The sequence below is a fragment of the Eleutherodactylus coqui genome, chromosome 6 (assembly GCF_035609145.1).
Source record: "Eleutherodactylus coqui strain aEleCoq1 chromosome 6, aEleCoq1.hap1, whole genome shotgun sequence".
Lineage (NCBI taxonomy): Eukaryota > Metazoa > Chordata > Amphibia > Anura > Eleutherodactylidae > Eleutherodactylus > Eleutherodactylus coqui.
In genome coordinates, this window is record NC_089842.1 from 184,607,127 (window position 1) to 184,628,227 (window position 21,101).

Here is a 21,101-nt window from a genome sequence, read left to right on the forward strand (position 1 = left end):
GATGGGGCCTGGAATTTATTCAGTTGTACCCTGAAATCCAATGGGTGTTCCTTTTATTATAGGCCTAGCCATGTGTCCTGTAAGTCTATTAGGGCCACAATGGGTATGTTTCTGAACACGGGACAAACAGGGGTATCCATTTGGGGGTGAAAGTCTTCATTTATATGTGTGCTGTACAAAAAAAGCTGTTTTTAAAATGACAGAATTGCCAAAAAAATGAAAATCACAATTTTTTCCTTTTGCTTTACTTGAATTCATTCAAAAATGGCGTCAAAATGGGCAGTACACCCCTAGATAAATTCGTTAAGGGGTCTAGTTTTCAAAATGGGGTCATTTGTGGGGGTTCTCTATGGTGTTGGGCGCTCAAGAACTCTACATGTGTGCTATGGGGCCTAAAACGCCTTCAAGCAAAACTTCTGTTCTGAAAGACACCGACTACTCCTTTCATTTTGGACCCCGTTGTGCATCCAGACATAAGATTAGGGCCACATTGGGTATATTTTTGAACACAGGACAAACAGGGGGATCCATTTTGGGGAGTAAATCCTCATTTTCATGTAAACTATAGAAAAAAATGTGTCTTTAAAATTACATATTTGCAAAATTATGAAATTTTAATTTTTCTCCTCTAAATTGAATTAATTCCTGGAAAAAAAAACGGTGGGGTCAAAATACTCATGACCCCCCCTCAGTGAATACATTAAGGGGTGTAGTTTTTAAAACAGGGTCATTTGTGGAGGTATCTATTATTCTGACACCTATGAGCCTTTGCTATCTTGGCTTGGTGCAGGAAAATAAAGTGTTCCTCAAAATGCTGAAAAGTAATGTTAAAGGGGTTGTCCCGCGGCAGCAAGTGGGTCTATACACTTCTGTATGGCCATATTAATGCACTTTGTAATGTACATTGTGCATTAATTATGAGCCATACAGAAGTTATAAGAAGTTTTTCACTTACCTGCTCCGTTGCTAGCGTCCTCATTTCCATGGAGCCGACTAATTTTCGCCGTCTAATGGCCAAATTAGCCGCGCTTGCGCAGTCCGGGTCTTCTTCTTTCCTCAATGGGGCTCCTTGTAGCTCCGCCCCGTCACGTGTGCCGATTCCAGCCAATCAGGAGGCTGGAATCGGCAATGGACCGCACAGAAGCCCTGCGGTCCACCGAGGGTGAAGATCCCGGCGGCCATCTTCAGCAGGTAAGTAAGAAGTCACCGGACCGCGGGGATTCAGGTAAGCACTCTCCGGTGTTCTTTTTTAACCCCTGCATCGGGGTTGTCTCGCGCCGAACGGGGGGGGGGGGGGTTGAAAAGAAAAAAAAACCGTTTCGGCGCGGGACAACCCCTTTAAATTTGCACGTCTCCTAAATGGTTAAAAAAAAACAAAAACACAAAAGTTTTTCAAATGTGCGCCCAAAATAAAGTAAACGGGTGGAAATATAAATCTTAGCAAAAATTTGTACAATATGTTTGGACATATTTGAGATATTACAGTTGAAAATGTGAAAAAACGATAATTTTTTCAAAATTTTCCCAATATTGGCACTTTTAATAAATATACACAAATTATATCGGACTATTTTCACCACCTAAATGAAGTACAACATGTGGCGAAAAAACTATCAGAATCACTTGGATATGCAAAACCTTTACGGAGCCATTCTATGTTAAAGTGACATGTCAGATTTCCAAAATTTGGCCTGGTCATTAAGGGGCAAACAGGCTTGGTCACTAAGGGGTTAATAGTTGGTCAATCACCGGTATCTATTATGAAATATTGTAGAGTCGTCTGATCTGATCAGAATGAAGAATCTAACACTACAATGCAATGCTCCTCTCCAATATTACTGCTGCTTAGACATGAGCGAGCGCGCTCGGATAAAGCAGGCTTTATCCGAGCGTGCTTGCTCTTCTCTACTGCTGTTTAAAGTTACCATTGCTACTTAACCGCTTTGAGCCTTACATGTGACTATTTAACATTTCTAATTGCACATACCCCATGCAGTTAGCACGTATATAGCAGTCCACAGCATAGGCTGTATATGAAGCAGGCTTGGGAGGTAAACATGTTTCATACACGGGTTAGAAACAAAAAATATGGAGGGAGTAAGCCTCCAGCCGATAATAACGATATGAATAAAATAGACCTTTCCCTTACTTCACCAGACCAAGAGAAGTCCCCACACCCCTGTATCCGAGAGAACTTGTGAAACCAACAGGCGTACAAGTAAGCAATAAAGAGGTCTCATCAACAGGTTTATTGCCATGGAAAACAACAGGTCCAAACTGACGCGCTTCGGAATGAGGGGAGAGGGTGGGGGTGCATCAAGCAGCTCCCCTTTATCAAGCAGTTGTAACAGACAAGAGTGCTGTATTTATGATATATAAGTAAATTAAGCATTTACCTTAATTGGTGGCAGTGGTAGGTAGCGCTTTATGGACGCAGCATTAAATGCTAAGGCGGAGCTCAGAAGAACGGGTCGGATTCTGCATGCGAAAGGCCTGCGACCATTCGCAGAAATTGTGAATGATCGTGGATCCGATCGTTTTTCCACACGGATGTACACTAAGCGCAGCATATCATCCGCGTAGAAGAAAGATCTTTCTCCCCTCCAACCGGCATTTCTTTTGAAGTTGCAAGCATTTTCACTGCTAATACGCAACGTTAATTGCGTATAGGCAACGGAACACTTGCACCCATTGACTTTAATGGTGGCCGTCCACGTGGAATTCGCGCTATAATAGAGAATGCTGTGATTTTTCTTCTGCTCGCACAATACGCAATTCGTACCCGTGAGTGTGAACGAAAAATTGAAAATACATGTCTTTCAATCCCCGCATTTTACCACATATAGATGATGTAACAAGACCCACAACTTTGTCATTGCCGGATTTCGTAGGGTGCCTCACGGTCTCACTTTCTTCCCATGATTAATTTCTGCACCACATTTACACTAGGGTTTTCCCGGAGATAAAGTCCTACTCTGCCTAACATTTGATAATTTGAGCTAGCACAATACATGGCGGGTATCAGTTGTCTGACAGTTGATCCCTGGCTATTGATCCCTGCCTGCAACAGTCATGATCAGAGATAACTCTAATCACAGCCGTTAGCCCTTTAAATTCTACTGTAAGTCCTGGTGGTGGCATTTAAATGTCCTAATCAATTTAAATGTCGCGAATACCCCCATGATAAGATTGCGGGGGTGCTGTCCAGGTGTCATGGCAGCCTGGGGGCTTCTAAAGGCACGATTCTGTATAGATGATGAAAGGTTTACAGGTTCAAGTCCCCAATGGGGAAAAATAAAGGTAAAGATTTAATAAAAGATTTTTTATTATTCTAAGAATAAAACATTAAAAAGTTTTTTAAAAAAGCCTTTACTCGGTAGTTGCAAGAAAATCTAAAAATTGTTATCGCTACACTCATAAAGGTCCTATTTATTAAAGTATTACATTAATAATCCCAGATGCCTAACTCTGTCAGAAAAAAAGGCAGATTTGCTCTTTTTTTGGTCACTCCGTCTCCAAGAAAGGATTGAATAAAAAGTGATCCATAAGCTGTATGTTCCGCAAAATGATACTAATACAAACTACAGGTCCCCCCCAAAAAAGGAGTCCTGAAAGAGCCCTAGCAACGGAAAAATAAAGACACTAAGGGGTCAAAACATGGTGACTGAAGGCAATTTCTTTAATAAAAAAAAGGTATTAAAAAAAAAAAAACTATAAATTTTGTATTGCTATACTGACCCCAAAAAATAAAGAGAACACATAATTTTCACTGCACCATGCGCTGTAAAAATACTCCCCCCTCCCGCCATCAATTGGTGCAATTTTGCTTTTTTCCCCTCCATTTCGTCCCACTTGTAACTTGTATGGAACAAAAATACAACTCACCCTGCAAAAAAACAAGCCCTCATGGAGATAGGTCACCCCCCCCAAAAAAGGTATGTTTTTTCTGAATGCCGAAACTACAGAATGCTAGCTGGACGCAGATGTAGTCATCACCCTTGGTAATGGTGCGCCTACATTTACCTTTGCAAAATACAGGGTTACCCGTTCAGAAACATTCTGTAGTTTTGCAAGTACCTTCTCTACCCTCTGCTTAGGGACAATCCTTCTGAAAGCTGAAGACCTGAGTGACTCCAATGCCGGCTGCGCTATGAAACCTGTAGAGTACTTTAACAATAACTCCCAGGAAAGCAGTCTGTCTTATATAGCTCAGCTGTTCAGTTAGACCCTATTTACACTGAAAGATGATCGCTCAAAAATCACTCAAACAACTGTTTGAGTGACAGTTTTGAGCGATAATCTTTGCATTGTCTATAGTAGCTACTAAACAGCTATGCAGGCGGAGTGGGACACAGCCACTATCGCTCTGCAAACAAAACAGCTGTTTTGCATGAGCAAACAGCTGCATTGTTCTCCGCGCTTACATCTCACGTCCTGCTGTAAACTACCAGTGGGACACGAGCAGAAAGAATCTTAGCAGCGCTGCCAACTGTGATAACAGCTTGCACTGCTGATAAGAGTTCATCACTCAATTCTAGAAAACTAAAAGTGAGCGAGGAACGAATTGTGCACGAAAACTGCACGATGTCCGCGTATTTAGATGCAACGGTTATCACTCAAAAGATGTCTTTGAGCGAATTTTGAGTGAAAATCTTGTATCTAAATGGCCTTTAGAGGTGAACTTGGCCCTGTGCTGATAGCAGAGGACATACCCTCAGTGGTTTTTTTCTGATAGAATACTGCTAATGACCAGTCCTCCTCAGGATAGGTTATCAATAGCAGATCAGCAGGGGTCCATCTATTTAAAGTACAATGAGTGATGAAAAAAAACAATATCAGAATTACTTGGATGCATAAAACCTTTACAGGGTTATTCTCTCTAAAAGTGACTCATTTCCAAAATTTGGTTTGGTCATTAAGGCCCAAGGACAGTTGATCCTGGAAAGACTAATAGTACAATATAATGTATGGGAAAACTTTTAACATTGTTTAAGTGGGGTGAAATGGAAAAAACATGCAATTTGTTGCTTTTCGCTCGTTGCTCCTTTGAACGAGCCAACGATGCGACTGTCTGTCTAAAACAGACTGCCTGAGAGCGCGCTAGCGGTGACGTCACTCACTTGTTCATTCGTTCAAACGAGAGCCTTAGTACAGCAAGTTAATAGCAGCTTGGCTCACCTGCCGGAAGATCTCAATGAGGAAGTCAACATTACAGCGCTTGCTGGAGAAGAACCTGCGGATGATCTCGTAGTCTGTAATGTGCTCTTCAGCAATGCTGCACAGACTGGAGACACTCGGCTCCCGCTCCGTAAGGGTGCTGGTATTGGAGTGGGACTGCTCTGGTTCAGCTGTCCTTTCTCCGTTCTCGTTTCTACTTTCCTCTTGGGCAGCCAGGTTGGCAGCAGCTCTCTGCAGAATGAGATTTATAGAAAAATGGTAAATAATAAATCTACAATACAATGAGGAATATACTGTAAATAGACACCTTGTACGTGGCGTGATGCTACCACAGTCTCCATTCAGATCAATGGGCGTTGTGATGCAAGGGCACGCCCCAAAGATAGGACGTGCCGCGACTTGTTTTCCACATCGCGGTACACAAAAAAAAATTGCTCATGTGTATGACCCCATTCAAAATAAGAGGGTTCATAGATATTCATGCAAGAGTTGTACGTCTTGTCCCGTGTGAAGCCAGCCTAATACTGTAGTACAGAGCCATCAACGCGAGGTAATCCTCTGTAAAGTTAGTAATCTGTAGTCCAAAATTGTACCCCCATTCAATATGTCATTGTATGTACAATGTATAGGACTGGCATCTAGGTTGCTTACCCCCTACAGGACCACCTAGACTGGATACAATCGCAACCAAGTGTGAGCAAAGAGAAGTGTTTTCATTCATAGATGTAAATAAGAAAGTTCTTATTCACTGACAGCTAACAGAAATATGGAAAAGCAAATCAGCAATTAGACTTGGGTGAACACTAGATTATTCTGTATCTCAGTACCTGTATATTCTTTGGCACGTTCTCCCCTTCTGTCCCAGGAATGTGAGTCCCCGTGTGTGGCTTAGGTTCCAGCCAGAAGGACACCAGCCATCTAATGACAATAACCCGGGCGTTAAGAAAGGGCTCTTTGGTGCAGTACTGAGCCTCATTGCTTTCCGCGTCCCTCCGAATCAGCATGTAGTGAGGTTTTGGTCTTATCTGTGGTATCTCTGCAGACATGGATGTGGTGGTTATAATCAGCTGTAGTACATATATATCAAAAATGTGTTCATAGTGCAAGCAATACAGTAAAGGCCCATATTCCAATCAGTTATTGCTGTAGTCCAGAAAGTCATTTACTTACGGATCAGTCACTCCAAAAGATATGATAACATGCAGAAGCAGGACAATGACAGGAACACAGCAACACTGCGCTGACAACTTACCAAGTACGGGGTTGTATAGGCTGCTTTCTCTGCTCATGGCAGCGAAAATATAAGGCATGTAGTATTTCTTGAAGTTGGTGAACAAGAAGGCAAAGCCATCTTCCTCCTTATCTTTATTTTGCCATTCTAGACTGCGGACCTATAGGGAGGGAGAGAAAACAATGATTTCAGTATATTTATAGGCTAATTCAGTCACATTATGGCCATAGTGCGTCTTCAATCTTTATATCCCACTTAAAAAATGAAATAAACATTTTCAAAGCTCTAAAGTATAAATCAAACTGTAAAAGTTTATAGCATGAAAGACGGTTTCTGGGATATGCTGTTTCCCCAAATATAAGACCCTGTGTTATATCACTGCTTGCCTCGGTCTTATACTTATTTAGCAGGCTCGGTCCAGTTCCCTCCCGCTACTTTCTACAGCTCCAATGCACTTCTCACACTTCTCGGCCGCTCATACAACATCATTTTCTGCTTGTGATGGCTGTGATTGTTTTTACAGTGCTGCATCGATTGGTTCTTTCACCAGTGCTCAGCCAATCAACAACCATCGCATTGTAGAAGCGGGATTTATGAATTGGCCGAGCTGTGGCCAATCAGACACATTTCATTAGTTCATCCACATTTCATTAGTTCATCCACATTTCATTAGTTCATCCAGCATTGCATTGATTGGTTCTTCGACCGCTGCTCAGCCAATCACAGCCATCGCTTCCTGGAGGTGGGATTTATGAAACCCATAACCAGGAAATGATGTTGTATGAGCAGCTGAGGACTGTGGGAACCGCGCCTAACCTCTAGAGCAGTGTTCCCCAACTCCAGTCCTCAGGGACCACCAACAGGTCATGTTTTCAGGATTTCATCAGTGTTGCACAGGTGATGTAATTATTGTCAGTGCCTCAGACATTGCCACAGGTGTTCTTACCATAGGATATCCTGAAAACATGACCTGTTGGTGGTCCCTGGGGACTGGAGTTGGGGACCCCTGCTCTAGAGAGCAGCGGGAGGGTAGCTGGACCAAGTCTGCTACGTAATATATTCTTTTTTTTATGTAGTGTAACTAGGGCTTATTTTTGGGGTAGAGCTTATATTTCAAGCTTCTCCGAAAATTAGGCTAAGGCATATTTTCAGGGTAGGCTTATTTAGGGGGAAATGGGGTATTATATACATGTATACACACTGCATTTGCAAAGTCTTCAGAACTTTGTTTTTTTCTACATTTTGTTATGTTGCAGCCTTGTAAAAATTTAGAAAGGTAAAATATAAAAAAATATATATATATGTATTAAGTTTTCCCCATCATTCTGCACTCAATACCCCATAATGACAAAGTGCAAACAGAATGTTAGACATCTTTGTCATTTTTAAAAAAAAATTAAAAACTAACATTTTCATTTACATAAGTATTCCCACTCTTTGGTATAATACTTGACATTTCGCTCTTTAGGGCCCCCCATTCCTCTTGATCATCTTTAAGATGTTTCTATACCATGATTGGAGTCATCTGTGGGAAATTTAATTGATTGGCCTTTTTTTTTTTTTTAAAGAAACCCACCTCCGTCTATATATGATCTCACAGCTCACAATGCATATTGGAGCCAAAACCAAGCCTTGAAGAGGACAGAACGGTCTGTAGAGATCAGAGGCTGGATTGTGTGGAGGCACGGATGTGGTAAAGGCTACAAAAAGGTCTGCTGTATTGAAGGGTCCCAAGAGCACAGCGGCCTTCATAAATTTTTATATGGAAGAAGTTTGGAACAACCAGGACTCTTCCTAGAGCTGCTGACCCACCAAACTAAGTAATCGGGGAAGAAGGGTCTTGGAAAGAGGTCACTATGGCTGAGCTCCAAAGATCCCGTGTGCAGATGGGAAAAACTTCCAGAAGGTCATCCATCACTGCAGCCTCTACCAATCTGAGCTTTATGGCAGAGTCGCCAGAAAGAAGCCTCTTAGTAAAAGACACATAAGAGCTGCCTGGGATTTGTCAAAAAGCATCTAAAGGACTCCCAGGCTGTGAGAAACAAGATTCCCTGGTCTGAGGAAACATAGATGAAACTTTTTGGCCTCATTTCTAAGCATTATGTCTGGAGGAAACCAGGCACTGCCCATCACCTGGCCAATACCTTCCCTACAGTGTAGCCTTGTGGTGGCCGCATCATGCTGTGGGGGCGTTTTTTAGTGGCTGGAACAGGGAGATTGATCAGGGTTGAATGGAGCAAAGTACAAAGATATATATAATTCTTTCCAATCTATTCTTAGATTTACGGTCTCCTAGGGGAATTTTGCTGTTTCTGCCGTTAAGCAACACTACCATCTGCTGGCTAAAGCCAGGAACTACATAATAGGATGCGTAGGAGCAGTGCGAGCAGCCAGAAAAATAATATAAGTATATACTATCCGACATCAGAGCTGTACAGGTGTCAGTGGTTATATCAGAAGATCTCCAACAGTAGATTGGAAAGAGACCTCAGACTGGGCAGAAGGTTCACCTTCCAACAAGACAATGACCTTAAGCACACAGCCAGGACAACATAGGAGGGGCTAGGGGACAACTCTGTGAATGTCCTAGAATGGCCCAGCCAGAACCCTGACCTGAATGTAATGGAACATCTCTGGAGAGACCTGAAAATAGCATCCACAGACAGCCCATCCAACCTGAACAAGGATCTGCAGAGAAGAATAAAAAATCCCCCAATCTAGGTGTGCAAGCTGACTTGGATGGGGAATCATATCTATCTATGTGCCCCATCTAAATCAGTTTCGTTTTAGCCTGATGAAGGGTCCATAGAAGATCTGAAAGCTCGCTATATCATATTTTTTTTTTTTAGCCATTACTAGGTATCATATCTACAAGGTTACTTGGTTTCTCTCACATTTTCCTACATTGGCTAACACTGTACCAAACCTTTTGCATTGTTTCATTACAGCAAAAAAGTGAAACAGTATGACTGAAATGAGACTTTGCATGTAAGTGGACAGTGATGTGGCCATGTGGGACACATAGTTGGTAGTGTCACAGCAGCTGGAGAGCTTTAGGATACGGTCTTGCAGTGACTCGGTAACAGACGTCCCCCAGTCTTCAGATGCCCTGTGCATTGAAAATGGCCAAGGTCAACTATTTCTCTGTGGATGAGAAGTGACATTTCCCAGCAGCACTTACAGAGCTAGATTTTAATTCCTGATAGTACAAGGACAGACGGAGTCTATGAGCAGCCAATAACTGGACCACGATGTAATAAAGTGTTACCTGTATCACCATATATTTCAACAAGGCATCCAGAAAATAGCTTGTCAGATCCTCATGTGCTTTGTCCCCTGACTGGGGAGGTACGAGTGGTGTAATTTCCTCAATTGTAACTTGACCTGAAGAAAATACAAATCAAACCCTTCTATTTTGACCAAACACTAACATTTATCAACGATAATACGAAGTTTTTCAGTAGTATGGAGAGTACATTTGTATCTTCTTGTCAACCAGTTTCTGCCTATATAAAAAAAATATATTGTCACTGTATGTTTGGAAGCTTTATGGTCACTATAAAGAGCCGTAGATTATAGTTTCTGAGCTGTTCTCAGTGGGTGCCTTTTTGACAGTAAACAAATAAAAATAAAATATATATATATCTATATCTATATCTCACACAATTTGTGGGTACTAAGTATACAGCACTTGGTCCTAGGCTTTAATTCCAGCCGATAGCCAAAGTACGACATTAAAGCCTTTGCTTCTCAAGCAGGAGCAGGTCGGGCCTTCGGCTGTCAGACACAGAAGAGGACCCAGAGGAGAAGGGAGATGTGTTTTCTCGTCTGTTATCATTGGGGGACACAGCAAAGACCTTGGGTATAGCTTCTGCCACTAGGAGGCGACACTAAGCACAAAAGTGTTAACTCCTCCCACTAGCTATACCCCTCCTGCAAGCAGCATGCTAGCCCAGTTTTTTGCTTAGTGTCTAGGAGGCAGGACTGTCTCTCCTGCTGAGACTATTTTTTTCTTTCTTTTGCATTTTTCAATTTTTCCTATCTTTCCCGGAAGGCCAGGGCATAACGCGGAGGCAGGACTCTCCCCGTTAACCCACCGAGGGCGGCGAACAGAGGTGATATGTAACCCTCTGTTGTCTGCCAGGCCCCCTCTGAAGAAAAGGAGGCACACTCGGCCACCAAACTGAGTGTGACCCGCCAGCCATAGAGCCCTCCTTATTTATGGTCCGGCATCCACTGCCCCACCAAAGGCAGGCGATGATGGGGAGAAGCTCTGCTGGAGCCCGGGAGCCACCCTACATCAGGAAGGAGGTAAGTATGTGGGTTTATTTTGTTATTGCGCCCGATGTGCGTTGCGCCTGCTGCGCTACTTTGTTTCCCGTTGCGCTGCTTGTTAGCTGCGCTGCTAGTTATGCCGCCTGCTGCGATGTTACAGGGCTTATGCCCCGCAGCGCCGATGTTTATGCTGCGCCCGCGCGGCTGTTTGGTGGGCGCCCGCGGCTTAGGTGCCGCGGCAGTATGGTGGGCGGCCCCCTTTTAAACTTGGCGCAGTGTGACCGCGACTGATGTGCTGCCGGTGGCCGCCCGCTCCCAGGGCGGCTGCGGCTTAGGCACTACCGACCGACCGCGGCCAATTTGGTGGGACCGTCCGCGGCTGCTGTGTTGGGCCGCCCGGCTGATGTGCCACGGGGCCGCCTGTACTGTCTGCTGTGCTGCCGTCCGCCCGCGTCTACCTGTTGGGCGGCCGCAGCTGATGTGCCACTGGCCGCCCGCGATGTCTCCCCCCGCGGTTGGTGTGCGGCTGATGTGCCACCGGCCGCCGCGAGGTCTCCCCCGCGGTTGCTGGAGCGGCCGGTGTGCCGCCGGTCGCCTGTGGGTGACGGCCGCGGTTGATGCGCGGTTAAACGGCCCCCCCCCCCGCAGCTGATGTGCCACCGGCCGACCGCGCCTGTTGAGGACGGCGGCGGCTTGTGCTGCCGGCCGCCCGCGGCTGGGGTTGCCGTGGTCTCGGCGCGTGCCTGCTGCTCGTTTCGTGCAGGGGCTCCTCGCGCCGTCGGCCGGGCATGCAGACGCCAAGTGGGCGTTTGAATTTTCCCGCCAAGCGGGCGTTTGAATTTTCCCGCCAAGCGGGCGTTTGAATTTTCCCGCCAAGCGGGCGTGTGAATCTTCCCGCCAAGCGGGCGTGTGAATCTTCCCGCCAAGCGGGCGTGTGAATCTTCCCGCCAAGCGGGCGAGTGTATTTTCCCCGCCAGGCGGGCGAGTGTGTTTTCCCCGCCAGGCGGGCGAGTGTGTTTTCCCCGCCAGGCGGGCGAGTGCGTTTTCCCCGCCAGGCGGGCGAGTGCGTTTTCCCCGCCAGGCGGGCGAGTGCGTTTTCCCCGCCAGGCGGGCGTGTGTGTTTTCCCCGCCTGGCGGGCGTGTGTATTTTCCCCGCCTGGCGGGCGTGTGTATTTTCCCCGCCTGGCGGATGTGTGTATTTTCCCCGCCTAGCGGGCGACTACCCGTGGTGCCCCGCGTCCCTTTATCTGTAGCGCCGCACAGCCGGTTTGCCGGCCCCACTCTCCGTGTCGGCGCAGGGACATTTTAGAATCGCCAAGCGGCCACGCTCTCGGCGCCACGCGCAGCACGAGATTTTTAGAGGTTGTGCACCAGCATCGCCCCTACAGCAGCGTTGGTCACATGTTTCCTGCATGCGTTGCCGCCGGTCAGGACAGCTGGTGGATAACCGTATTGCACGGCCACCATTGCTTTGCTGCTGAACAGATTGCGTAGCTCGCGACATTCGGGCGTTCGATTGCCTGGTCGCTGATACTGTGCAACCCGCTTTGCCCGTAGGCAGCAGCTGACCACCCCTTACGCAATCCTCTCTGTGAGACTGAGGTAGCTGGGACCCCTTCTGTACTACACACAGACTATCGGTGGCTCCCTGGTCGCTGATACCGCCCCTATTACCCCTTCCATACAGAAGAAGTACCACACAGCTACTCATATCTGCTCCGGACCGGGTTGAGCGTTGCCTGATGGAAGCTCCCCCATTGCCCCCCTGCAGTTCCCTGCAGCCAGCAGTACCGCGGTGTCTAAGTCCAGGATGACACGCGGACAGGGCGGCCAGAGCCACATGCCAGGTGCGCTCTCGCTACAGCTCTATATATACTGACAACAGTGTGCGAACTCTTGTCAGCATTACTCTGGGCTCGCTGACTGGATTCATCCTTCCCCATGTCGGCTCCGCACCGGGTTGAGCCTTACATGTCGGCAACTCCCCTGTGGTTCCTCCCGCGGTCACAGGTACCATAGTGTCCGCGTCCAGGAGGACATGCTGGCGGGGCGGCCAGAGACACATACCAAGTGCGCCCGCGCTGTAATTCGAGATTAAGCGGAGAGAATCTCATCCTACAGATAACAGTATGCGATCCCTTGTCAGTACTCACACAGGGAGTCTCTGGACTCATTTTTCCTCACGTCTGTCCTGAATCCGGTTGAACTCCTCTACAGACAATCGCATCACAGTGTCCGTGTCCAGGAGGACACGATGACAGCGGCCGGCAAGGGTTACTATGTGCGCGCTCGTTAAGGAACGAGACTACATCCAGCTGGAGAATATCTTGCCCTACGTACAACAGGGTTCAAGGTGCTTGTCGGCAATACCCCAGGCGGCTGAGACCGGGGGTACTTCCATGCCCGAAACAGCGCATAAAGTGGTTTGAGCAGGGGTCAGCTTCGTCCCCTCAGTAGTTTCCTGCACCGAGTCGCAGTTTGGGACCGAGCCGCATATCAAGTGCGCTCTCTGCTGCCGTACTGGTCTACAAACTGATTATCAGCGGTACCCCGGCCTTGATGTTAGGCCTGACCGGGTTGCCCTGGCTTTACAGCTAGCCCCCCGCTTTTTCCTGCAGGCAACCAGACCGCTATGTCCGATGCCGGGATAGCACGCGGACAGGGTCCGGCTAGTACCACATCGGTATGGGGTCTCGCTATTGGACGAGAGTTGCACAACATGTATTGGGCCTTGTGTGGAGCAAGGTGTTAAGGCAGCAGTTTGCAGGCCAAAACTCTTAAGGAAGTCAAACAGCCGTTGGGGTTTCTTCGGTCTGACTAAGTCTTGTGGTACCCTTCTGATGAATATACTATTCTCAGGAATTCGGTGAACACGTCGTATTCGCCTCCACCCCACAGAAGCTTACGCTCCAGACTTTTTTCATAACGGCTAGCCTCCCTGGAGTGACCACCGGCAGCTTCCTACAGGCAACTTAGGGCGATCTACGATGACAGAAGAGCCGCATACTTTTTAGGCCCCCACCACAGACATAAGTGACGCGGGGCGCCCCTCCGGCGGCACTTTGTAATGCCGAGTTCGTTTCTTTCGGGCGTTCTCTGAACTACAAGGCATATGTACTCTCTAGGAATCATGGACCGCTAGTTCTACAGCCGTGTTAGTAGGAAGTGGCTAGCTCTCTGCAGGAGACGGCTCCTGCGGACCCTGGTGGGGTGCAGAACAGGCCACGTTCCTCCCATTGGGGATGGGGAGACTGACCGTAGGAGTGCTCGGTATTCTAAACGGTCGCTAGTGTCGATTCAGATGTAGAGCGCTGATCCTCAGCAAACTAGGCCCGCCTAGTCGCTTGCGAGACTGATTGCATATAGGAAGCTAAAACGTCCAATGGGGTTAAGACTGACAGAGCCAGCGACTCGCTGCGACTCTCCTGCATTATGACTTGCAGGACAGCGTAAGACAGTCCATACTTGTACTGTCTGCAATTTTAGGGTTCCTCCATCCCTACTGTGGAGGTTTCCTCAAAGGGATCAGTGAGTCTCGGACCAGTGTACCCTTGCTGCCTTGTGCGGTCAATTTTTCTGTACTCAGTGGAGTCACACGGTTACATTGCATCCCAGCATGGGGCCAGCCCTAGTTGATCACGAAATGGGCAGAAGTCCTCGCTAGCCCATGGGGCCATGCAGAGGCGGACGCCGTGGGCATTGTTGCAGAATCATGGAACCAAACTTTTTCCTCTCACGACCCCTTTTTCAAGTTACAGCTAATCAGACAGCCGACGCCATGGACGGAGGCTGTCAGCATATACAGCATCAAGGTCATACGGCAGGCCTTCCAACCGTGGTCAACACAGGAGTCCAGCATGAGACGGTTGCATATCTCAACAGGTCGTTTCTCCACTGACGTCTGGAGTCGAAGGTCCCTTCATCACGGAGGGATTGTGGAGATGAGGTTAAATACCTGGAGGTATATGGGACCTGACTTACAACTAAGTCGCCTGGTAGAAGGTCCACAACCCTGATGTTTCTGGGCCTATGGCTCCACAGTTTCATCTTCGGATGCCTATTGGGTACGGATGGTACAGGAAACGGTCGTTATCTACCCGCGGTATGGCCTACCGCCAGTATCAGGATCCACTTCAGTGAGGTATCGGTGGGCCCCTTCTCGGTAGTTCCAGGGAACGCTCCAGGGCAGGTTTCTCGGTTGACTACGCCGGAGTTCTTCGTGCAGGTAGCATGCTTCAGTCACGCTGGCGCGCTGCCGGTAATTCCGGCAACTCCGACTGGATCCCTGCTTTTCCGGAGTGGACTCCTTACAATGACTCTGCCTTGCAGCAATTCAGGGTTACTATGCCAGCAAGGTCATATTCTCAGGCCGTATTATTCGGAAGGCGTGTGCCTCGTCGGAAGCTCCTTGTCTGGGTTTTGTTCTTTTTTCTTCCCTCTGAGGGTGGATGGGGCTGTTATTTAGGCCCCTTTAGGCTCTGTCTGAGCATGCGGGATACCTAGCCATCCATTAACGCTGGTCGCAGTTGAAGGACAGATTGCGTCCTTACACATGCGACGCCTTATATTTTCCCGGCCCCTTGGGTACTGCTCTAGAACGTCCCAAGGTCTTTGCTGTGTCCCCCAATGATAACAGACGAGAAAACAAGATTTTGTAAGAACTTACCGTAAAATCTCTTTCTCGTCTTGTTCATTGGGGGACACAGCACCCACCCAGTCTGGTGTTGGAACTGTGACGTATACTCCCTAGGGGAGGGTCCGCGGTGCAGTCGCACTTGGTGTTGGAATGAGTTACAGTTCGTGAGTATTGTTGTTTATTATCTATGCTGTATCCTACTGGCTGCTCCTACTGCTTGCACACAAACTGAGCTAGCATGCTGCTTGCAGGAGGGGTATAGCTAGTGGGAGGAGTTAACACTTTTGTGCTTAGTGTCGCCTCCTAGTGGCAGAAGCTATACCCAAGGTCTTTGCTGTGTCCCCCAATGAACAAGACGAGAAAGAGATTTTACGGTAAGTTCTTACAAAATCTTGTTTTTTTTATCACTTCTGCCTTCTCCTTTCCAAGCTACATAGCGCTCAAAACATCTGAAACAAAATGAGAAACACATTCCCATACTTTATCTTAGGACAAATATAATAATTTAAAAAACAAACCGCTATAAAATAAAAATTTTTTTTTTTACTTTTTACCTGAAATAAAACTAAAAAATGGGGGGGGGGGGGGTGTCATTAAAAAAATGTATATAAAAAATATCCCTATATATGTTACGGGGGGAAAAAAAGCTGGGGAAAAAAATTTTGGTAGCTGAAGAAAAAAAAAAATAGGGCAGTAAAACCACCACATGGGTAAAATCCCTAAAAAGTGTCTGGTCCTTTAGGACCAAAAGCCCTGGTCCTTAAAGGGGTTGTCCCGCGCCGAAACGTTTTTTGTTTTTTTTTCAATAGCCCCCCCGTTTGGCGCGAGACAAACCCGATGCAGGGATAAAAAAAAAAAACGGGTAGTACTTACCGAATCCCCGCGCTCCGGTGACTTCTTACTTACCTTGCGAAGATGGCCGCCGGGATCTTCACCCTCGGTGGACCGCAGGGCTTCTGTGCGGTCCATTGCCGATTCCAGCCTCCTGATTGGCTGGAATCGGCACACGTGACGGGGCGGAGCTACAAGGAGCAGCTCTCCAGCACGAGCGCCCCATTCAACACAGAGAAGACCGGACTGCGCAAGCGCGTCTAATCGGGAGATTAGACGCTGAAAATTAGACGGCACCATGGAGACGAGGACGCTAGCAACGGAACAGGTAAGTGAATAACTTCTGTATGGCTCATAATTAATGCACAATGTACATTACAAAGTGCATTAATATGGCCATACAGAAGTGTATACCCCCACTTTGTTTCGCGGGACAACCCCTTTAAGGGGTTACATACCTCAATCCACAGAATGCTGATGCATTATAAGAATGAACAGGGACTTACTTTCTTGCAGGTTGAGGGGCTGATTGATAAGATTATCCAGAGTATATATGCCGTGGTCAGAGGGGGGCGCAGGGAATCCAGGTATGAGACATGCAAACATGCAGAGCTGCTCCCAACTGCAGTTGTTCTGAAGGGTCTGAAGCCACAGGAGGAACAGGCGCATGCCTTCAAGGCGGATCTGAAATTACACACAGTAATCACTTATCTACAAGGAAATGTCAAGTGTAGGCTTCCAGTGGTCATTAAATAAAAGAACAAGTACATGCCTCTATAGTTACTATGAATAACCCTCCTAATACAAGGACAAGCATCAGCGCATTCAGGCTTCAATAATGTGCAAAGATGGCGAGTTCGGGAGGGAGGGGGTCTCCATCACATCAGTAAACCTCCTGGAGTATCGCTAGGTTATTTTAATGCAACTTGTATATTACAGTACTGTACAGTGTGAAAAGAGTGGGAGTCAGGGAGAAAGAAAATTCTGCATCCACAGACTAGTTAGTGTTCCTATATCCAAAGTTTCATCTCAGTCAACCCAGGACTTGCTGTGGTGGAACAAGGGCTAGGCAGGATAGGCGGCTGCCTATGGCGCCACTGAATGGGTGCGGATGCAACTTATAGATTGAAGAGAAACAAGAAGCCCAAAACACCACAAACACAATAGTCTTTATGAAGTCATAGACAATGCAAAATCGTATGTAGATATGTGCTTATTATACATGTTCAACTCAGTCATTAGTGCAAGTTAGGGCTTGTTCACATCAGCATTTTGCTTTCAGGTTTAATTTAAAAAAAAAAAAAATTCAATGGAAACCGGCTGTTTTTTTTAATGAATCTGGTAGCATTTTTAGCAGTTTTTTTCCAGTCGCATCCATTTTTAACAGATCCAATTGGCCTTCTTTCGTTTTTCTTCCCTTCTGTAAATGCGCATTAAAAAATGGGTCCATCAAAGGAGTTCTCCCACTTCTAGCTTTTTTCGGACGGCTCCGTACATTGCACAGTGGCCCGAGTTAGTACGGCAAGCCAAGTCCAATTCACTTCAATAGAACTCAGCCTGCAGTACCATCACAGATCACTGTGTAATGTACAGATCTGTCTGAAAGCAGCTAGAAAACCCTTTGGGGCTACTGTCCACGGACGGATTTGCATTGCAGAGTATGGAACGGGATTATGCCTCTGGACTCCGCAGAAAATCCACCTCCATAGCATGCAATGTAAAAACACGATTTTCCACTCGCTGAGAAAAAAAATAGCAGCCCGCCGCGATTTTGTGTGGGCTACGCACTGATGGCTTCTATTGAAGTCAATGGAAGCCGTCCGTCCAGCGGGTCCTTCTGCTATCATCATTGCAGAATAGGCCGGCAGGAGTGCAGTCCGGCACATCCACAGCACAGTGAAGAGATGCTGGACAGGTACGCTGAGGTCACCGGGTCCAACTCCGCTGTGGGAATCCCTCATGTGGGGTTTGACCCACTTGTGGACAGAAGCCCTTAAACATACAACAAAAACGGAACCAAAAAGGAAATCTGTGTGTTCAGTTCCATTAACCATTGAGGACAATGCAAAAAAAAAAAAAAAAGCAAAAAATGAAAGGGTCCTTTCTGTTCATTTTCCATTTCTTTTTTTAGGGGAAAAAGGTGCCTACGTCTGCGCTATTTTTTCTATTAAAAAAGAAAAACAGGAAGCAGATCGAATCAAACTGAGCATAACTGAAGCTCAGAAAATCCCAGTGAAATCAGAGGGAAGTAACATGGAGTTTTTGTTGCTCCTCTGATGGGACAGCAGATAGGAAAACAAAAATGCTGATGTGAAGGAGCCCTTACGGGTGAATCGAGGCCAACACGTGTCAGACGAACGATGGCAGCCATCAGGCAGAGCTTGAAGGGGTTTTCTGTGCCCAAAACTATCTAAAAGAAGTATACTTACCTGGCGATAAAGAAGCCCCGAGGCAGGTTCACGGGGTGTGACTGATGACGTCAATGATCATTGGCTGCAGTGGTCATGTGTGTAAGCAATCCACGCCACCGCTGCCGTCGAAGTAAACAAAGGACTGAAGTGGCGGCAAGAGGCGGTGAGGAGCAGTGCGGCAGCAGGAGGGGAGTACCGTGTTTCCCCGATAGTAAGACGTATCGGGGGTGTCAGGGGGGTCGGCCAATGTAAGCCGTACCCCGAAAGTAAGACATACCGTAACGGTATATACAGTGGAGAAAAAAAAAATCATTGCTCACCTCCCCCGGCGTTCTGTCGCGCTCCGGCAGGATGTCGCTCGCTCCTCGTCCCCGACGCAGCATTGCTTTCTGAATGCGGGGCTTGAAATCCCCGCCTCCAGAAAGCTAATACACACGCCGTCAGCCAGTTACAGCCATTCAATGACAGCATTGAATGGCTGTGATTGGCTGAAGGCGCACGTGGCTTCAGCCAATCACACTATTCAATGACATCATTGAATGGCTGTGATTGGCTGAAGCCACGTGCGCCTTCAGCCAATCACAGCCATTCAATGATGTCATTGAATAGTGTGATTGGCTGAAGCCACGTGCGCCTTCAGCCAATCACAGCCATTCAATGATGTCATTGAATAGTGTGATTGGCTGAAGCCACGTGCGCCTTCAGCCAATCACAGCCATTCAATGATGTCATTGAATAGTGTGATTGGCTGAAGCCACGTGCGCCTTCAGCCAATCACAGCCATTCAATGCTGTCATTGAATGGCTGTAACTGGCTGACGGCGTGTGTATTAGCTTTCTGGAGGCGGGGATTTCAAGCCCCGCATTCAGAAAGCAATGCTGCGCCGGGGACGAGGAGCGAGCGACATCCTGCCGGAGCGCGACAGAACGCCGGGGGAGGTGAGTAATTATTTTTTTTTATTATAAGACCTTCCCCCGAAAGTAAGACATAGTGGGGCTTTTGGGGATAAAAAGAAAGTAAGACACTGTCTTACTTTCGGGGAAACACGGTATGTATGTGTTTTATTACACATCATCACCCCCTGCCACTAATTATTTTAAATTGGAAAACTCCTTTAAGGGATGAAGAGTGGAGGAGACACAATGTGGCTGTGATAGAACCTCCCACCTCAAGTCTACCCAATCAGATAATATATAGCAGGGATCGGGACACGATATATAAACTATATTTACCTTTAAAGAGTTTCCCGTGTGAAGCAGTTTTTTCAGAATTAGACCTAAATTTAAAAAAATATATAATGAATATTACATTTCTAAAATGATGCCCATTGCAATAATCACCAAAATTGACAACTGTTCAAGTAACGCAGCCAAACTACTCTCTAATACAGCGTACATCAGAGGTATGGCAGAGAGTTTCTCAAAGTATACCTCCACCAGATGCCATTATATAGGTATATAAGGGCATATATCATGCAAGGGCTCACATCTCACAATGAAACGACTACTGTGCGGTATTTTTACTTTACTTGAGGTCTCTGTGTAGAACAGAATAGTCAAATATACAAATCCAACCGAGTGTGTGCGGCCGAAAATTATCCTGCCATGAGAGGAACACACGTGGCTGCGGGATGTCCTGAACGTATCACTGAGCTGTCATTGTCCCTTGTACCACCACTAGGGGGGGACCAACTGTTGTATGCCATGGATCACCAAACCATCACACCAGCAGAGGGCAGTGTGCCGCTCCACAGCATAGGCAGGCTTGAGGCGCTCAGCCGTAGGTCTCCAGACACGAACACGGCCAATGTTAATGCCCAAACTAAACCTGGATTAATTTCTGAAGACAACCCGGTTCCGCTCTGTAGTCGTCCAGTTTTGTCATTCATGACACCACTGTAAACAGAGAGGACGATGGGTATCAAAGACAGTACATGTAATGGGTGCCATCAGTCCAAATGTCCTACAGACAAGTGCCTGGAAATGATTCAGATAGACACAAAGGTCTGTAAAGATGGCGCCTCCTGTCTCTTGAAGGCGGATAATAAAACAGTTGGAGCTGCTCGTGCTTGTCGGACAATCCGATGATCCTTTTTGCTGGCAGTCCGTCAAGGTCGTCCTGAGCCCGGTTACCTTGTGTGTCCTCACGCATCCAATGGTCCCAACATCTCCTAACAGTCTGGTCAGAACGGCATGGTGGCGGCAGTTCGTTGATATGACCATCCAGCTTCTCGCATCCCAATAATACGCCCCTCTCAGACTCTGTTACTGGGTAAAATCTCCCAGATTGCCTCGTAGAGGCGTCTAGTGGTCAACAAGCTCTACACAAGTAGCCTCTGGGAGCCTTGTTATAAACCAAGGGGGGAACCACTTTTAGGGCCTCAGGTAACAAGACCGTTTATCTAATCACATAACAACTTTAATCATTCACATAGCCTGAGATGGAACTGCAAGCTGAGTTTTGCCGCAAAATGACAAACTTCTTCTGGGGCCTGAATTTCTTTTTTTTTTTTTTTTGAGGATTTGGGATTGTCCCTGAG

The 21,101-nt window shown here is 46.9% G+C and overlaps 1 protein-coding gene across 5 annotated transcripts in view; it reads right to left on the bottom strand.

Moving 5' to 3' along the window:
- RALGAPA1 (Ral GTPase activating protein catalytic subunit alpha 1) overlaps positions 1-21,101 on the bottom strand; it is a 194,554-nt gene that overhangs the window by 134,285 nt on the left and 39,168 nt on the right. For all 5 annotated transcript variants that reach the window (XM_066608440.1, XM_066608438.1, XM_066608439.1 and 2 more), the window contains exons 5-10: positions 19,795-19,838; positions 16,658-16,835; positions 9,678-9,793; positions 6,431-6,569; positions 6,006-6,214; positions 5,179-5,409 (exon numbers count right to left, since the gene is read on the bottom strand). In XM_066608440.1, coding sequence (XP_066464537.1) covers positions 5,179-5,409; positions 6,006-6,214; positions 6,431-6,569; positions 9,678-9,793; positions 16,658-16,835; positions 19,795-19,838 — 917 coding nt within the window. The remainder of the gene's footprint in view (positions 1-5,178; positions 5,410-6,005; positions 6,215-6,430; positions 6,570-9,677; positions 9,794-16,657; positions 16,836-19,794; positions 19,839-21,101) is intronic.